At 36.6% G+C, this 14008-nt stretch overlaps 1 protein-coding gene across 1 annotated transcript in view; it reads right to left on the reverse strand.

Annotated features, from left to right (window-relative positions):
* LOC150083193 (queuosine-tRNA galactosyltransferase-like) overlaps positions 1–14008 on the reverse strand; it is a 374131-nt gene that overhangs the window by 11692 nt on the left and 348431 nt on the right. The window contains exon 12 of the mRNA XM_090377897.1: positions 7401–7475. Within this exon, the coding sequence (XP_090234023.1) occupies positions 7401–7475 (75 nt within the window). The remainder of the gene's footprint in view (positions 1–7400; positions 7476–14008) is intronic.

The raw sequence follows: 14008 nt of genomic DNA on the forward strand, positions 1-14008 counted from the left end.
CCGCAAATCTATAACCGAATCTATGGGCTGGTTGGTTTCTATTCTCAGTATAATTTTTTTTCAGTATGAAAAAAAATTATACTGAGAATTTCAGTTCAAATTTCAAATTGTGAAAATTTACATTTTCAAATCCTTGACCCATTGGCTGCAGTTTAGACGTGGTATTCGGAGGGAACAAAACAAGTTTCACACTTGTAAGTGTAAAAATTACTGAGTGAAGGTGGGCAGGGCAGTTGTCGACAATCAACGCAATTTTTCTGTTTTCTTTTGTCATCTTTCTATCAAAATTTAAAAATCCACTGCTCAAAAATTTCACTTGTCATCCAAGATTTTTTGTTGTAGTCTTAGTCCAATACTAATGATTTTACTCCTTTGAAACATCTGGGTTGTTTACTTTTGTCTTTGTCTGTTACCAAAAGCTTCAGTTTTTCGTTACCAGCCACATTTGCATCAACCAAGACTGTAACTCTCTCCTTACTATTTTTACCACCTAAACATTTATCACCTTTAAAAGTGTCTTGTTTGGCAAACATTTAAAAAATAGACATGTTTCATCAATGTTGAAATATTTTTGGGCTTGTAGTCCTCCATAATTTTTTCAAAATTGTTTCTTTCCAATGGTTATAGTCTTCTTCAATTGGAATCTTTTTCTTTTGGTCTCGAATCAACATCATCCCCTTAAAAACTGCTTAATATATATCTTCACAAAGGCATAATTTCGCACGCTTCTGATGGGTCCCGTTTCCTCAAACAGTTTGAAAATCTAAACATGGTTTTTTCAGAATGGTTAACACATTACTTGACAAGAATATCAAATTTTAAAGCAATTCCTTTTTTTTTTTTTTTACCCCCAATCTACCCTATTAAGCACACTTCCACTTTTTCACTACACTCTTAGACACTGTAAGGTTACACAGCACTTGCACAGCATCTAAAACAAAACTTATTTAGGGACCACTTGTACCTACCATGTAAACAAGACACAGGTGAAATTTAGTGAAAGTGTGAATAACCCATTTCTTCGAGCATTTCTGGGATCTCTCCCCTAATTCTCTAATAGGATGCTTTTATGTAGGAACCAGGTTGACCAGAGGCAATGTCTGTGTCAGGAATATGCCTCAATGCCAATGGCTGTGGACACACAGATAGCAGTTGACTACTAAATTGTAGAGTGTTTCAGCTCTTAATTCATGGAATTAATCCCTTGAGCTCTTAAAAGCTAAAGGGATTAATTCTTAATCTTCTTAGCTCTTAATTCATGCTTTCTACAGCATCAGCTTTATTGCCTAAAGGCTAGCGGTGCGAACAACGTGTACTCAGGTCTCTCGAAATCAGTTCATTATGTGAAAATTTTCTTGGTTATACGAAACTATTTTCGACGTAATAACAAGGGAGAAATCAAAAAAGTTTGCTACATAGAAAAATTCACTATATGGAAGTTCGTTAAAGAGGTCTGATTGTGTATATTATTATTATTAGCCATATGGTGCAAGGAAGCCTGAGGCTTATGCTGCACCAGCCAAAAAAAAAATTTCTGAAGTACCCCAAGAGAGAGAGAGAGAGAGAGAGAGAGAGAGAGAGAGAGAGAGAGAGAGAGAGATATTACAGGAAGTAACAGTTTAAGATGTTATTAATAAAGACGTTATTAATAAAAAGAATATTAATTGTTATGGATTATGGACCTGGGACACTGCTATATGCAGCAAGTACCTAACGACCATAATGGCTACATAAGTTAGTAGTCATGAAGGACAATGTGCTAATGTTACGTTACTAGTAACGCAAAGGTGAGTGAGTTCAAAGGTGAGAACATGCTGAGCTTTAAAAATAAATAAAAAAAATTAAATACATTTTCTGTTTATACTCCGGGATGACCAAACGATCAGAGGAGTTCACACGATAGACAGATTATAAGAAACATCACCGTATTCAGTAGTCACTCAAAGCACATGTACTTATGCACCCGCGAGCCTGCCCACTAGGCTATGGCGATCACATTGTTCAGAGACGGTTTCTTGTTTATTTTTAATATATTTCATATTCAAAAATATATGCTAGCAGACATACGTCGAACCAAAAACTAAGAGAAGTCCAAAAGCAAAGATTTTCATATTTATATACGTGTTCGGTAAGCTACTCCATGCATCGAACACAATTTGGTCTGCATTTAAAGTCATCTATTGCCGTCCATTTGTGTAGAATTGCAAGAGCAGCCTTTTGCCTCTCCAAATCCTCAATTTCAGTTTTAAGGCATTTTAGTCTTGCACTCCATATGTCCTTGATTTTTAAGGCCTCTAACTCCATTTTAAATTGTTCTTCATGTGAGCTGTAAAGTTAAAGAGCTGCAGTTACATGTTTAAAGAGCTGCATGTGGTTCGCGAGCCGCAGGATGTGGACCTCTGTCCTTGCCGAAATGTTTTCTTCCTCTTTGTGCGTCGGTTGCTGAATGACGATTCCAAAGCATTTTTTGCTGGATCAAAGCGGGTAGACGGTGGGCCTGTAGTGAAGAAACTGTTTTTGTCATCAACGAAGTGCTGGTTGGGCTGGTGATCAGATTCATTTGTGAAAATCGTCGTTCACATTCACTCGATGAAATTGGTATCGTATGAAGCGTTCATCAAATGCTTCAATTATTCTGAAACCTTATCAATTAGGTATACCCGAAATCCACGAATTGCATTTCTTTCATTTAACTGTAACCTAATTGACAATTTTCTAACTTCGCTTTCACCAAATGCCAACAATTTATGTTTAGATGGATTAATACCTTCATTGTACTCGTTTTCCTTCTCTCGTCATCAGTATTGTCACTAGTTCTTAAATTTGAATTCCCCCCCCCCTTTTTTTTGTTTTAACTGTCCAAAATGTCGGTGTCATTTGGATATTCAGGTACTGTGCCATGTAAACAGAGATAGGGAAAATTAAAGGAAAAATGTGGATAACATACTTCCACGAAACAACAGATGATTATTTGTCGGGGTAAAATAAAATCACTTTTCTAATTTTCGAACGGGGCACTTACAGTTGATTCACAGTGGTGTCCAACCTACGACCCACGAGGAAAGTCAACTAGAACAGAGTTTTAAATTTTGTTAAATATCAAACAAATTTTCTCATTAAATGTTTTGTTCAGTAAATGTAATTGTGTATTGTACTTAATAAAATTTTCGAATATTTTCAATTTTACTTTTACGTGCAACAAGATATGGAAAATGTAACACATTAAAGAAATCTAACTTTGAATTTTTTTGAATATCGCCCCTGTACAGGAAAAGGGTGGACACCTCTGCAGTAGAAGATGGGCCAGAGCCCATTGGGAATACACCTCAATCTGCTCACTCTTGACTAGCATGACTCCTCCGTTTGTGGGACAGGAGGTCGGATAGGTTATACTAGGTACCACGAAGTTGTAGAATGCTTTAGCTCTCTTAATTTGCACAGCAGCACTGATTGCCTATTTTCCTGAAAGCCAGAAATGTGAACAGTGCGTACCGAGTTAATACTCTCCTAATCTGTTCGCTATATGAAAATATTCGTCGTTCAACAGAAACTATTTTAAATGTAACTTCCCAGGGGAATTCAAAATAATTCACTATAGAAGGATCTTGTAGTAGTAGTACTAGTAGTAGTGGCATGTGATGCAAGAAAGCAAGCGTATGAGCTTATGCAGCATCAGCCAAAAGAAAAGACAAAAAAAATTACAAAACAATCCCCTCTAAATATTTCTCCAGTTCCTCCTTAAATTTATTTAACCAATCAACTTCCACAACAACAGATGGAAGTTTGTTCCAGCAATTAACCACCCGCTGGCTAAAGGCAAATTTCCACACATCTATTCCACATCCGTCCTTCCTCAATTTCAATTTATGCCCCCTTAGGTTTGTAATCTGAACAAGTGGAAGAATCCTATCAGAATTCAGCGTGCTCAACCCATTCAAGGCCTTATACACCTCAATCAGATCACCAGCTGCTGCAATTTTCAGAACTTAAACCTCTCCTGGTAACAGGATCTTCTCACCAATCCTGTTGCCCTTCTGTGTACATGCTCAAGCAAATCTACATCCTTCCTAAAATGAGGCCTCCAGACCTGCACGCAGTACTCAAGGCGTGACCTGACCATTGCCTTATACACAGAGGGACAATCACCTCCTTTTCCCTGCTAACAAAATTCCTGTATATCATTAACAACACCCCATGACCTGCTTTGGCAGCCTGTCTACATTGCTCAGAAAACTTCATATCTGACTGCACAATTACTCCCAGGTCTTTTTCATTTTCTACCTCCTTAAGTGTAGTACCACACAGTTGGTACGTTTCTCTGGGGTTACTTCTATCCATACGCAATACTTTGCATTTTCAATGTTAAACTTCAGTTGCCACTTCTCAGCCCATCTGCCCAAATTTTCTAGATCCTGGTTGCAGTAACACACTGCCATTACTGTCATTAACAACCCTGCCAACCTTTGTATCATCTGCAAACTTCGATACTAAGCCTGATATACCTTCATCAATATCATTGATAAATATACAAAACAACAGTGGACCCAACATCGAACTCTGTGGGACTACACTATTAACATTAGTCCACGAAGAGCAGCACCCATTGATTACAACCCTCTGTCTTCTCCCACTCAACCATCCTTTTATCCGTTGTAGCAACTTACCCTTAATACCATTCTGCTCCAATTTGTACAGTAATCTTCCATGCACAACAGTGTCAAAGGCTAACTTGAAATCCAAGTATATGATATCAAAATTATTTTTTGCATTCAGTTACTTTGTAACCATATCAAAATAACCAATCAAATTTGCCAGACAAGACTTTCCCTTAACAAACCCATGCTGTGTCTGAATTATTGCTGCAGTCTTGTCTAGATGATCCTGCAATGCATCTTTAACCAGTGACTCCATTATTTTGCCCGGAACAGAAGTTAAACTAACTGGTCTGTAATTACTTGATCACCCTTTGATCTCCCTTTGTGAATTGGGAACACATCTGCACATCTCCAGTCTGTGGGGATGTTTCTCGCTAATCCTTGTTCAGTATGTGTTATGCGCTTGTAATGGAAGTTTTTGTCGTTTGCTTTTAATTTATATGCTTATAAATTAAATAAATTTATCAATTTATAAATTGATATGCTTACAAAAGTGATAAATCTACCGTTTTGCAGTGTAAAACAGACTTTTTCGAGTGTGTTAACGGACGAAAGTGACTTTATTGTGGACAAGTTCTTTCTAACCTGTACAAAAATATGGCTACGAATAACAAGAGAAATGTGAAAATATCAAAGAAGGTGATGACATTAGCGAATAAAATTGAGTTATTAGACAAAATTTCTAATGGTCAAAGTATCTCCTCAGTGGCAAAACATTATAAAATCAATGAGTCAACGTTACGATCAATCAAAAAATCGGAAGAAAAAATCCGCCGTAGTGTCCGTGAAAACGCACTAATTGTTTCAAAAATTTTCTCTGTAACTCGTGATGTTAAATTAGGAAATATGGAAAAGGCTTTAAATCTGTGGATAGAAGACCAAACTCAAAATAAAATTCCGTTAAGTTCACTCATCATTCGTGAAAAGGCAAAACTCCTTTATCAACACTTTAGCGAAACTGGTGATAGCTCTGGCGGGATAAGTTTTTTAGCCAGCAAAGGTGCTGGTTTGAAAGATTTGTTTGAAATTTCTAATAAATATTAGATTTAATATTAAATTGTTTCTTATTTTCATTTCGATGCCATATGCTTGCATTTCACTACTGTCTATGTACATAGTCATATTATGAAGGTACATATAACACATACATAGACAAAATTTTAGACTAGTTTTTCTTATATATTTCATACTTTGGAACGGAACCCCTTTATTACTATGGGAGCCATAACTCAGTATTCGCGACATTTCTCAGGAACGTAACCCCCGCGAATAGCGGGGGTTACGTTCATATACAGTAACCCCCGCGAATAGCGGGGGTTACTGTATATGTTTATATTCTGTGTGTATATATGTACACACACACACAGAATATATATATTCTGTGTGTGTATATATATATATATATATATACCCACACACACACAGAATGAAGTAATAAGTAACAATAAATATAAAAATAATAATATTACAAAGGGTGCTAGGAAAGTTTTGCAATATGACGCAACAATGAATCACAGGAAGCTGCTTGTTGCTGCATGTTGAGACATGTTCATACGTGCATAGTAACCGCCGCGCCAAGTCGATGGGCTCAGTTATTCATTAGTAGTGAGAGTGTAAAGTGCTTGCGATGGCATCGTGGTCACGAAATGAGATAAGGACAGTTTTGCGGTATAATTTCGTGCGTGGTTTAACCATAGACCAGCGCTTAGAAGAAATGACTCTTGCACTAGATGATGATTGTCCACATCGTACAACGATATTCAGGTGGTATAGAGAATTCCAAAGGGGAAATTTCACTCTGGAGGATTCTGAGAGGCTGGGAAGGCCACGAACGTCAGTTACGGAGGAAAACGTTATTGCTGTGAGGAAAATGCTTGACGAAAACAGGTGAGTGACCTACCAACAGATAGAGGATACTTTGGGCCTAAATGCACCAGCAATTCGTTCGATTCTGCAAGATCATTTGCACGTGAAGAAACTTTGTTCTCTCTGGGTGCCGCATCAACTGACTGAAGAGCAGATGACACGACGTGTGACTTGGTGCCGGGAGATGTTAAAAAAGTTTGATAAGGGACAATCTCGGTATGTGAACAACATCGTGACAGGTGACGAGACTTGGCTGTACTATTACGATCTGCCGACCAAGGCTCAAAACAAAGTTTGGGTCTTTGGTGATGACGACACACCCGTAATTGTCAGAAAATCCCGATCTGTAAAGAAGAAAATGATAGCTGTATTTTTCAAATCGAGTGGAATTGTGGAACGTGTCGTTTTGGACACGCAGAAGACAGTCACAGCTAAGTGATATACTGAACAATGCCTGCCTAAAGTCATTGGATCTATGAAGAACCTGCGGCCAAAGTCAAGAATGGACACCTGGTACCTCCATCACGAAAATGCTCCAGCTCACCGCGCCAAAGCCTGCACCGAATATTTGACCACGACAGGACTGAAACTTCTCGAGCACCCTCCCTACAGCCCAGACCTTGCTCCCTGCGACTTTGCACTGTTCCCGCATGTGAAAATGAAGCCAAAAGGGAGGCGGTTTTCCAGTGATGAGGACCTTCTACGGGCTTGGGACAATGAGTGTGCTTTACTCCCTAGTGAAACTTGGCAGAACTGGTTTAAAGATTGGTTTCGGAGGATGGAGAGGTGTATTGAATGTAGGGGAAATTACTTTGAAAAAATTAAATAAACAAAGCTGTATTGCAAAACTTTCCTAGTACCCTTTGTATATATACTTACTAGTTTCACACAGATGATGAATGGTGATTTTGCCTTTGAAAAGTGCAGAATGGGAACTTTTATTTTGACATTCATCTGTAAAGTGAAAATTTAAAAATGTTAGCAGATTATGCATTCATTCTTCATGAAATATTTCTGTTACTTTCTGATAGAGGATTACTGTGTTCTAAGCAACAATTTTATTTATAATATAAATAAGTGTTTCTAGTAAATTTTAAGGTGGAGAATTTAAATCTTGGCTTGAAAATTTTTATCACCTATTGCTTGCAACAGAAAGGAAATAGAATATTTCTATACAAATAAAATTTCATTGTAATTAATAGTAAATTAATGTAATATTCTAAAACCAACTTTATTTTTAATTTTAACTTTTATAACTGCCATCAAGAGCATCTCTGAGTAATGCCCAACAATACCTGGCCAGCATATTTGAATTTCAAACTTATCTAGTAGTACTTTTACATACTAGATGGATATCTCTTGAAGAAATGTTTTACCACGTTCATCACTTGACAATAGAGATCTGACAGAAAAAAGCTTAAAGTAAATGCAGGAAATGGATCTTTAAGAGGGCCATTTTTTTCAAAGGCATCTGAGATTTTTTAATGTCATTAAAATATTATGCTCTAACACTGCCTAGAAAATTTAACATTTTAAGAGTACCCCTGAATAAATTTTATAATTTGTGGGTTTTTAAATGCAAAAATATATCACTGTCCTTGTTCACTGGGACCAATCAAAACAGCAGGTGGGGTTTGTTGAAAAGAGCTGAAGAAGAAAGTAGAGGGAATGGAAGGAGCAGGGGGTGTGTGTGTGGGATATACAGAGGCAGACTGGCCATAAGACTTACTGGGGAAACCCTGGTGGGCTGGAGACGAAAGACCAATGTGCAAAATTGCATGGCCATAAACACTGTTGTGAGGCTGCTAAAAGTTTTCCTGGTAAGAATTTTTGACCCAGTCCAAAACAATAATTCCATTTTCTTTCTTCCTTGGCGATCATCTCCTCCTTTATTTAGCTTTGAGTGCATGACTTCTTTTGGCATAAATTTTTTACTGGCTCATAATATACCAACGTGAGTTTTTTTATGAAGAAAAGATAATGCCAGTTGTTAGCTCATATAAAAATTGTCTATGTACAAGGTGCTACCTTCATTTAGAAGCCCTTGCGATAATTCTTCACAGACCTCTGCAGCTAAACCTACGGATTTTCTATAATTTTCAGATTTACCTAAATAAATCTTACTCGACCAGGTATACCCATACCCTTCGGAGGAACATAATTTGAATAGTCTGAGTCTATATCTGCGTTTTATTTGGTATATACTGTCAGAATATCAGCTTGCCCCTCCAAGGAATAAGGGTTTCGTCAATGACGTAATCTTGGCCAGGAAAAAATATTTTCTAATAGTTGAGCTGCAAAACATCTATCAGGTGTTACATCTTATTGAGTCTGTCTCCTGGAATGGCAGTTTCATTGTCTGAAAAGGGAATGAGGCGTAATAACAGTTCAAATCTGTTGTGAGACAATTTTTGTTACTAAGTTATTTTTTTATATAGGTTTGGTTGACCAGTAAGATGCAATACTGCCCAGTCTTACTAGTCCCATCCACATAAGAAGCCTGAAAAACTTTCTTATCTCATCAGCAGTTCTTGGAACCCACTTTTTTAGATGACTTTGCCATGAAGCTCGGGTACTCTGAATTTTCTGTTCGGCATATCTGTTTGTTTCTGTTACAATAAGATTTATGACTTCTTCATCAAAAAATAATGAAAACCCCTCAAGATGAGTAATATTTCTTGATACATCTATTTGCAGTCCCGATTTACCTGTGAAACCAAATATTTTTTGGCATCCGTATTCAGTCCATTCAATAACTTCATTTGTTTCAGTCACTTCAATCTCAAGTTCTTCAGTCTTTTCAAATTGCTCATCAGTGTTTTCTTCTGCCATCCAGCCTTGAAAGCACTTATTCAATATTTTCCAGTATTTCAGTATCTCCTTCTTCATTTGAAGAAATATCCCAGTCAGGATCTTTTACCGAATCAGCAGAGTCAGAATCTTCTTTTTCATCTTCAGAACTACTACTAAGATTTTCAGCAATTTCTCTCAGTTCCTCTTCTTTTAGCCATTGCTTTTTAGAGATTTTTTCTTTTACAAACTTGTGAAAAAGAAACACACAACACAATATAATGGATAATACAGTGTGCTAACGAACTAGTTTTGACAAAATTTTTAAAAATACCGACGAACTTATTACAATGTTTGTGAGTTTATTTTATTGCAATTAGTTTATTTCAGTGTGCACCGGCGTGCAATAAACTAATCACAAATGATGATCGTAAGTGTTCTGTAATAGCATCACACATATGTGGCCGACATGGCTTCTCAAGAAATAAAGTAACCTACTGGGCCACGTATAAGCGATACAAAAAAAAAAAAAAAAAAAAAAAAATTCTTTTTTATTATATTAAGTGAAAAAACGATATAACACTGAAATTACAATATTAATTTTAGAATTACTAATCAATTTATTTACTAAATATTTTTGGCCCAGGGGAATTTTTTTCTTAAACTAGCTTGGCAGTCAACGTGTTAAAATTTGGATGTAGAGTAAACCACTGCTATTCGTGGTATTTGTATTAGTGGTTTTGCATATTCGCAGTCACTGATTTAATATAAAATGAAATCTAAAAAATGTGAATTTTAAAGTGCCATTAATATTTTCCACCATAAAAAATATGCCACCCAACACCACATCACAACTGCTAGACCAAGGTGTGATTGCTGTGTTTAAGTACTATGTTAGAACTTTTACTGGCTTAACTGAAAAAATGGAAAGGAAGTCAGACTTAATGGTAAGTCAAAGTTGAAAAAATTATAACATTGCAGATTGCCTGATCAACATCAAGGCATCAGTTGATGAGATAAGAGCATCTACAATTAATGCACATTGGCAAAAATTGTGGCCAGAAGTGGTTGTTGCTAAAACAATCCCCAATGTCAATGAACTGGTTGCCAATATTGCAGCAACTGCACAGGGAATTGAAGGTGGGGACTTTGAAAACATCGATGCAATGGACATTCAGGAACTTATTGTGGCTCATGCAGATGAACTTACAATAGAAGAGTTGGATGAATTAGTAACAAGGTCAAATGAGAACCAAAATGATCTTGAGGAGGAAGGTATCAACGTTGTTAGACCAGAATTAAATAACAAATCATTAAAGCACAAATCTTTAGCCTCTCCATACAACTTTCAGAAAAGGTGGTGGAAATGGATCCTAATTTGGAAAGAAGCATCAAATTTAAATGAGACCTAGAACAATTACTCTTGCCTTACAGGGAAATCCAAAAGGAGCTCAATAAAAAAAAATGAAGAAACAAACTTCGATTAAGAGCATTTTTCGCCCAGGAACCCATATCCTTGATATGTTTTTGAAAGAGTTGTTTGAAATTTCAAATAAATGTAACATTTAATATTAAATTGTTTCTTATTTTCATTTTGATACTTTATGCTTGTATTTCACTATGTACTGTTTATGTATATAATCATATTATGTAAGTACGTATAATGCATACACAGACAAAATTTTAGACTACATTTTCTTATATATATATATATTGCATACTTTGGAATGGAACCCTTTTATTAATATAGGCGCCATAACTCAGTATTTGTGTTTTCAGTATTTGTGCCATTTCCCAGGAGTGTAACCCTCGTGAATAGCAGGGATTTACTGTATTGTATTCTCTCACTCAAAGATTAGGGTTGGCGATTCGGTGTATTTTGGGGTCGGGCTTGGGGTCTGTGGGCCTCCGATTCCATGGTGCATTGGATCTCTCATTTTGTCTATGAGGGTGTGGAATACATGTAAACTATTTGTATAGTTGATTCAACAATGGGGAGTATCAGCACCGAAGTGTTCTACAAGACATCATAGAGATAATTCCTCCTTTTCTTAACTAATTGATATATAATGTAGGATGTATTATGTGAGCCTTTGCAGCTAAATAAATAAAAACAGTACGTGGCTGACACTGTAATTGCATATAGGAAACTCACAAAAAAATAAACGTTCTTCCTCTGAGAAAGGAAATAAGAACAAGATACAAAGTGTAGTATATCCAGTTATAATTTTTTGTAAACAATAGTATACAACACCTTTTTTAAATCTATGAAATCATGTGTAGAACATCAAAAACTGCTAAAAGCATAATGCAAAGTGTGCCTGGAATATGTTAATCGCATAATGGAGGGGTACATCTTAGACAAAACAAAGCATTTTTTTCTGTAATGTAATGGACACATGTACTTCTTTATTTTAAAATTAATCTGTTATACTGAAATTATTTGTCTGAAATCCCTTTTGAAACTGAAAAACAGAGTTCTGAAGAGGATTTAAGAAAGCACCACCACCATCCGACTCTTCTTAGCATTAATATGTCAAATTAATGTCTTACATTAATACGTTATGTTTATTGAAAGAAGCTTATATCATAATTATGTCTATCTAAAATACTGAATGTTGATACATTTTATTTTGTAATTAAGCTGTGTTACTTTGCAGTATTAAATGGAGATAAGTTTTGTTTGTGTTCAATAATCTACTGTAGCTAAGTAAGAATAACACCCTTCTAAAAGAGTTCGGTACGTCTTTTGTTCTTTGACCCCCCCCACTCAATATACATAAAAATTGCTGTCAACAGCCGTATCACATGGTGTATTTTCTCTCTCTCTCCCACAACCCTTATGGAGGGAGAAATTTGAACAACTATGTCAACATGCACTAATAGATATTTTCATTTCAAACAGCTGAAAATGAAATTTGAGGTAAATAAACTGTCCTACAGTGAGATTCCTGTTGTGTTGGCAGCTGGCAGGCTTCTGTGTACTGAGGATGGCAGGCATGACATAACAAAAGGCTGATACATGGAATGAATATAGATAATAATAAAATTTATTATTTTTGTGAAACAAAAATAAAAAAGAAATTTATCTTTTGCTTTTGGTAATGAAGATAAGAGATAAATACAAATGTATTCTTTCATGTTTGCCAACAATAAAATGATATGTGAACATTGTTCCCAGTTAGCAATGCTATGGGGGAGGGGAGGGGAGGAGAGGGAAGGGAAGGAGGGAGGGAGAGAGGTCTTCAAATATGAAAATTAACCCTCCTGGGTCATCACTTATTCACATTAAAAATTAGAATACAACTAAGTAAATTTAATTTCAGGCTATGATGTGTGCATTAAAAGATATCACTGACACCTGCATTATATTAAGGTTGCAAAGCACACAGTACTTACTGTTCATTGTAAACAGTGATCCTGATACTGGAAGGGAAAAATTTTGAATCCCCATGCTCAGGTTCTGGTATATTTTACAGATATACTTTCTTATACAGGCTTAGCATCAGTATTAGCATTACTAGAGGCATATGATGCAAGAAAGCAAGCTTATGCAGCATCAGCCAAAGAAAAAAAAAAAAAAACCTTCCATTTCACCTCTCCGTTTGTTCGTTCGAAATACCTATCCAGCTGAGCCTTAAATTTATTTAGGCTATCAACTTCCACAACAAGGGATGGAAGTCTGTTCCACCTACCAACTACCCGCTGGCTAAAGGCAAATTTCCGCGCATCTATGCTACATCTGTCTTTCCACAATCTGGATCTATGCCCTCTCAGGTGATTATTCTGAGCAAAGGGAAGAATCCCATCAGCATTGAGCATGCTCAAAACATTCAAGGCTTTATAAGCCTCTATCAGATCACCTCGCCAGTGCCTAGTCTCCAGACACTATAATTTGCAAAACTTAAGCATTTCTTCGTAACAGCACCCCTTTGTTCCATTCACTAACCTTGTTGCCCTTCCCTGTACTCGTTCCAGCAGCTCTACATCCTTCTTGAAATGAGGCCTCCAGACCTGTATACAGTACTCAAGGTGTGGCTTGACCATTGCCTTATACAAGGGAATAATCACATCCCTATCCCTGCTAGAAAAATTCCTGTATATCATTGATAAGACACCATGAGCTACTCTTGCAGACCGTCTGCACTGCTCAGAGAACTTCATATCTGCCTGCACAATTACCCCCAGGTCCTTTTCATTCTCCACCACTGTCAGTGTAGTATCACAGAGTTGATACTTTGCTCTGGGGTTGCTGTTTCCCATATGTAGTACTTTACATTTGTCAATGTTAAACTTCATTTGCCACCTCTTAGCCCATCTGCTCAATTTTTCCAGATCCTGTTGCAGCAGCATAGCAGCTTTAATATCTTTTATTATATACTTTTTAACACTTATTTTGTACATTAGCATTAGCAGAGGCATATGATGCAAGAAAGCAAGCTTATTCAGCATCAGCCAAAAAAAAAAAAAAAAAAAACACACCACTCCCATTTCACCCCTCCGTTCGCTCGAAATACCTGTCCAGTTGAGACTTAAATTTGTTTAGGCTATCAACTTCCACAACAAGGGATGGAAGTCTGTTCCACCAACCAACTACCCGCTGGCTAAAGGAAAACTTCCACACATCTATCCTATATCTGTCTTTCCTCAATTTGAATTTATGCCCTCTCAGATGATTATTCTGAGCAAGAGGAAGA

Source organism: Mastigoproctus giganteus, chromosome 7 (genome assembly GCF_048544385.1).
Source record: "Mastigoproctus giganteus isolate SK-2022 chromosome 7, ASM4854438v1, whole genome shotgun sequence".
In the NCBI taxonomy this organism is placed as follows: Eukaryota; Metazoa; Arthropoda; class Arachnida; order Uropygi; family Thelyphonidae; genus Mastigoproctus; species Mastigoproctus giganteus.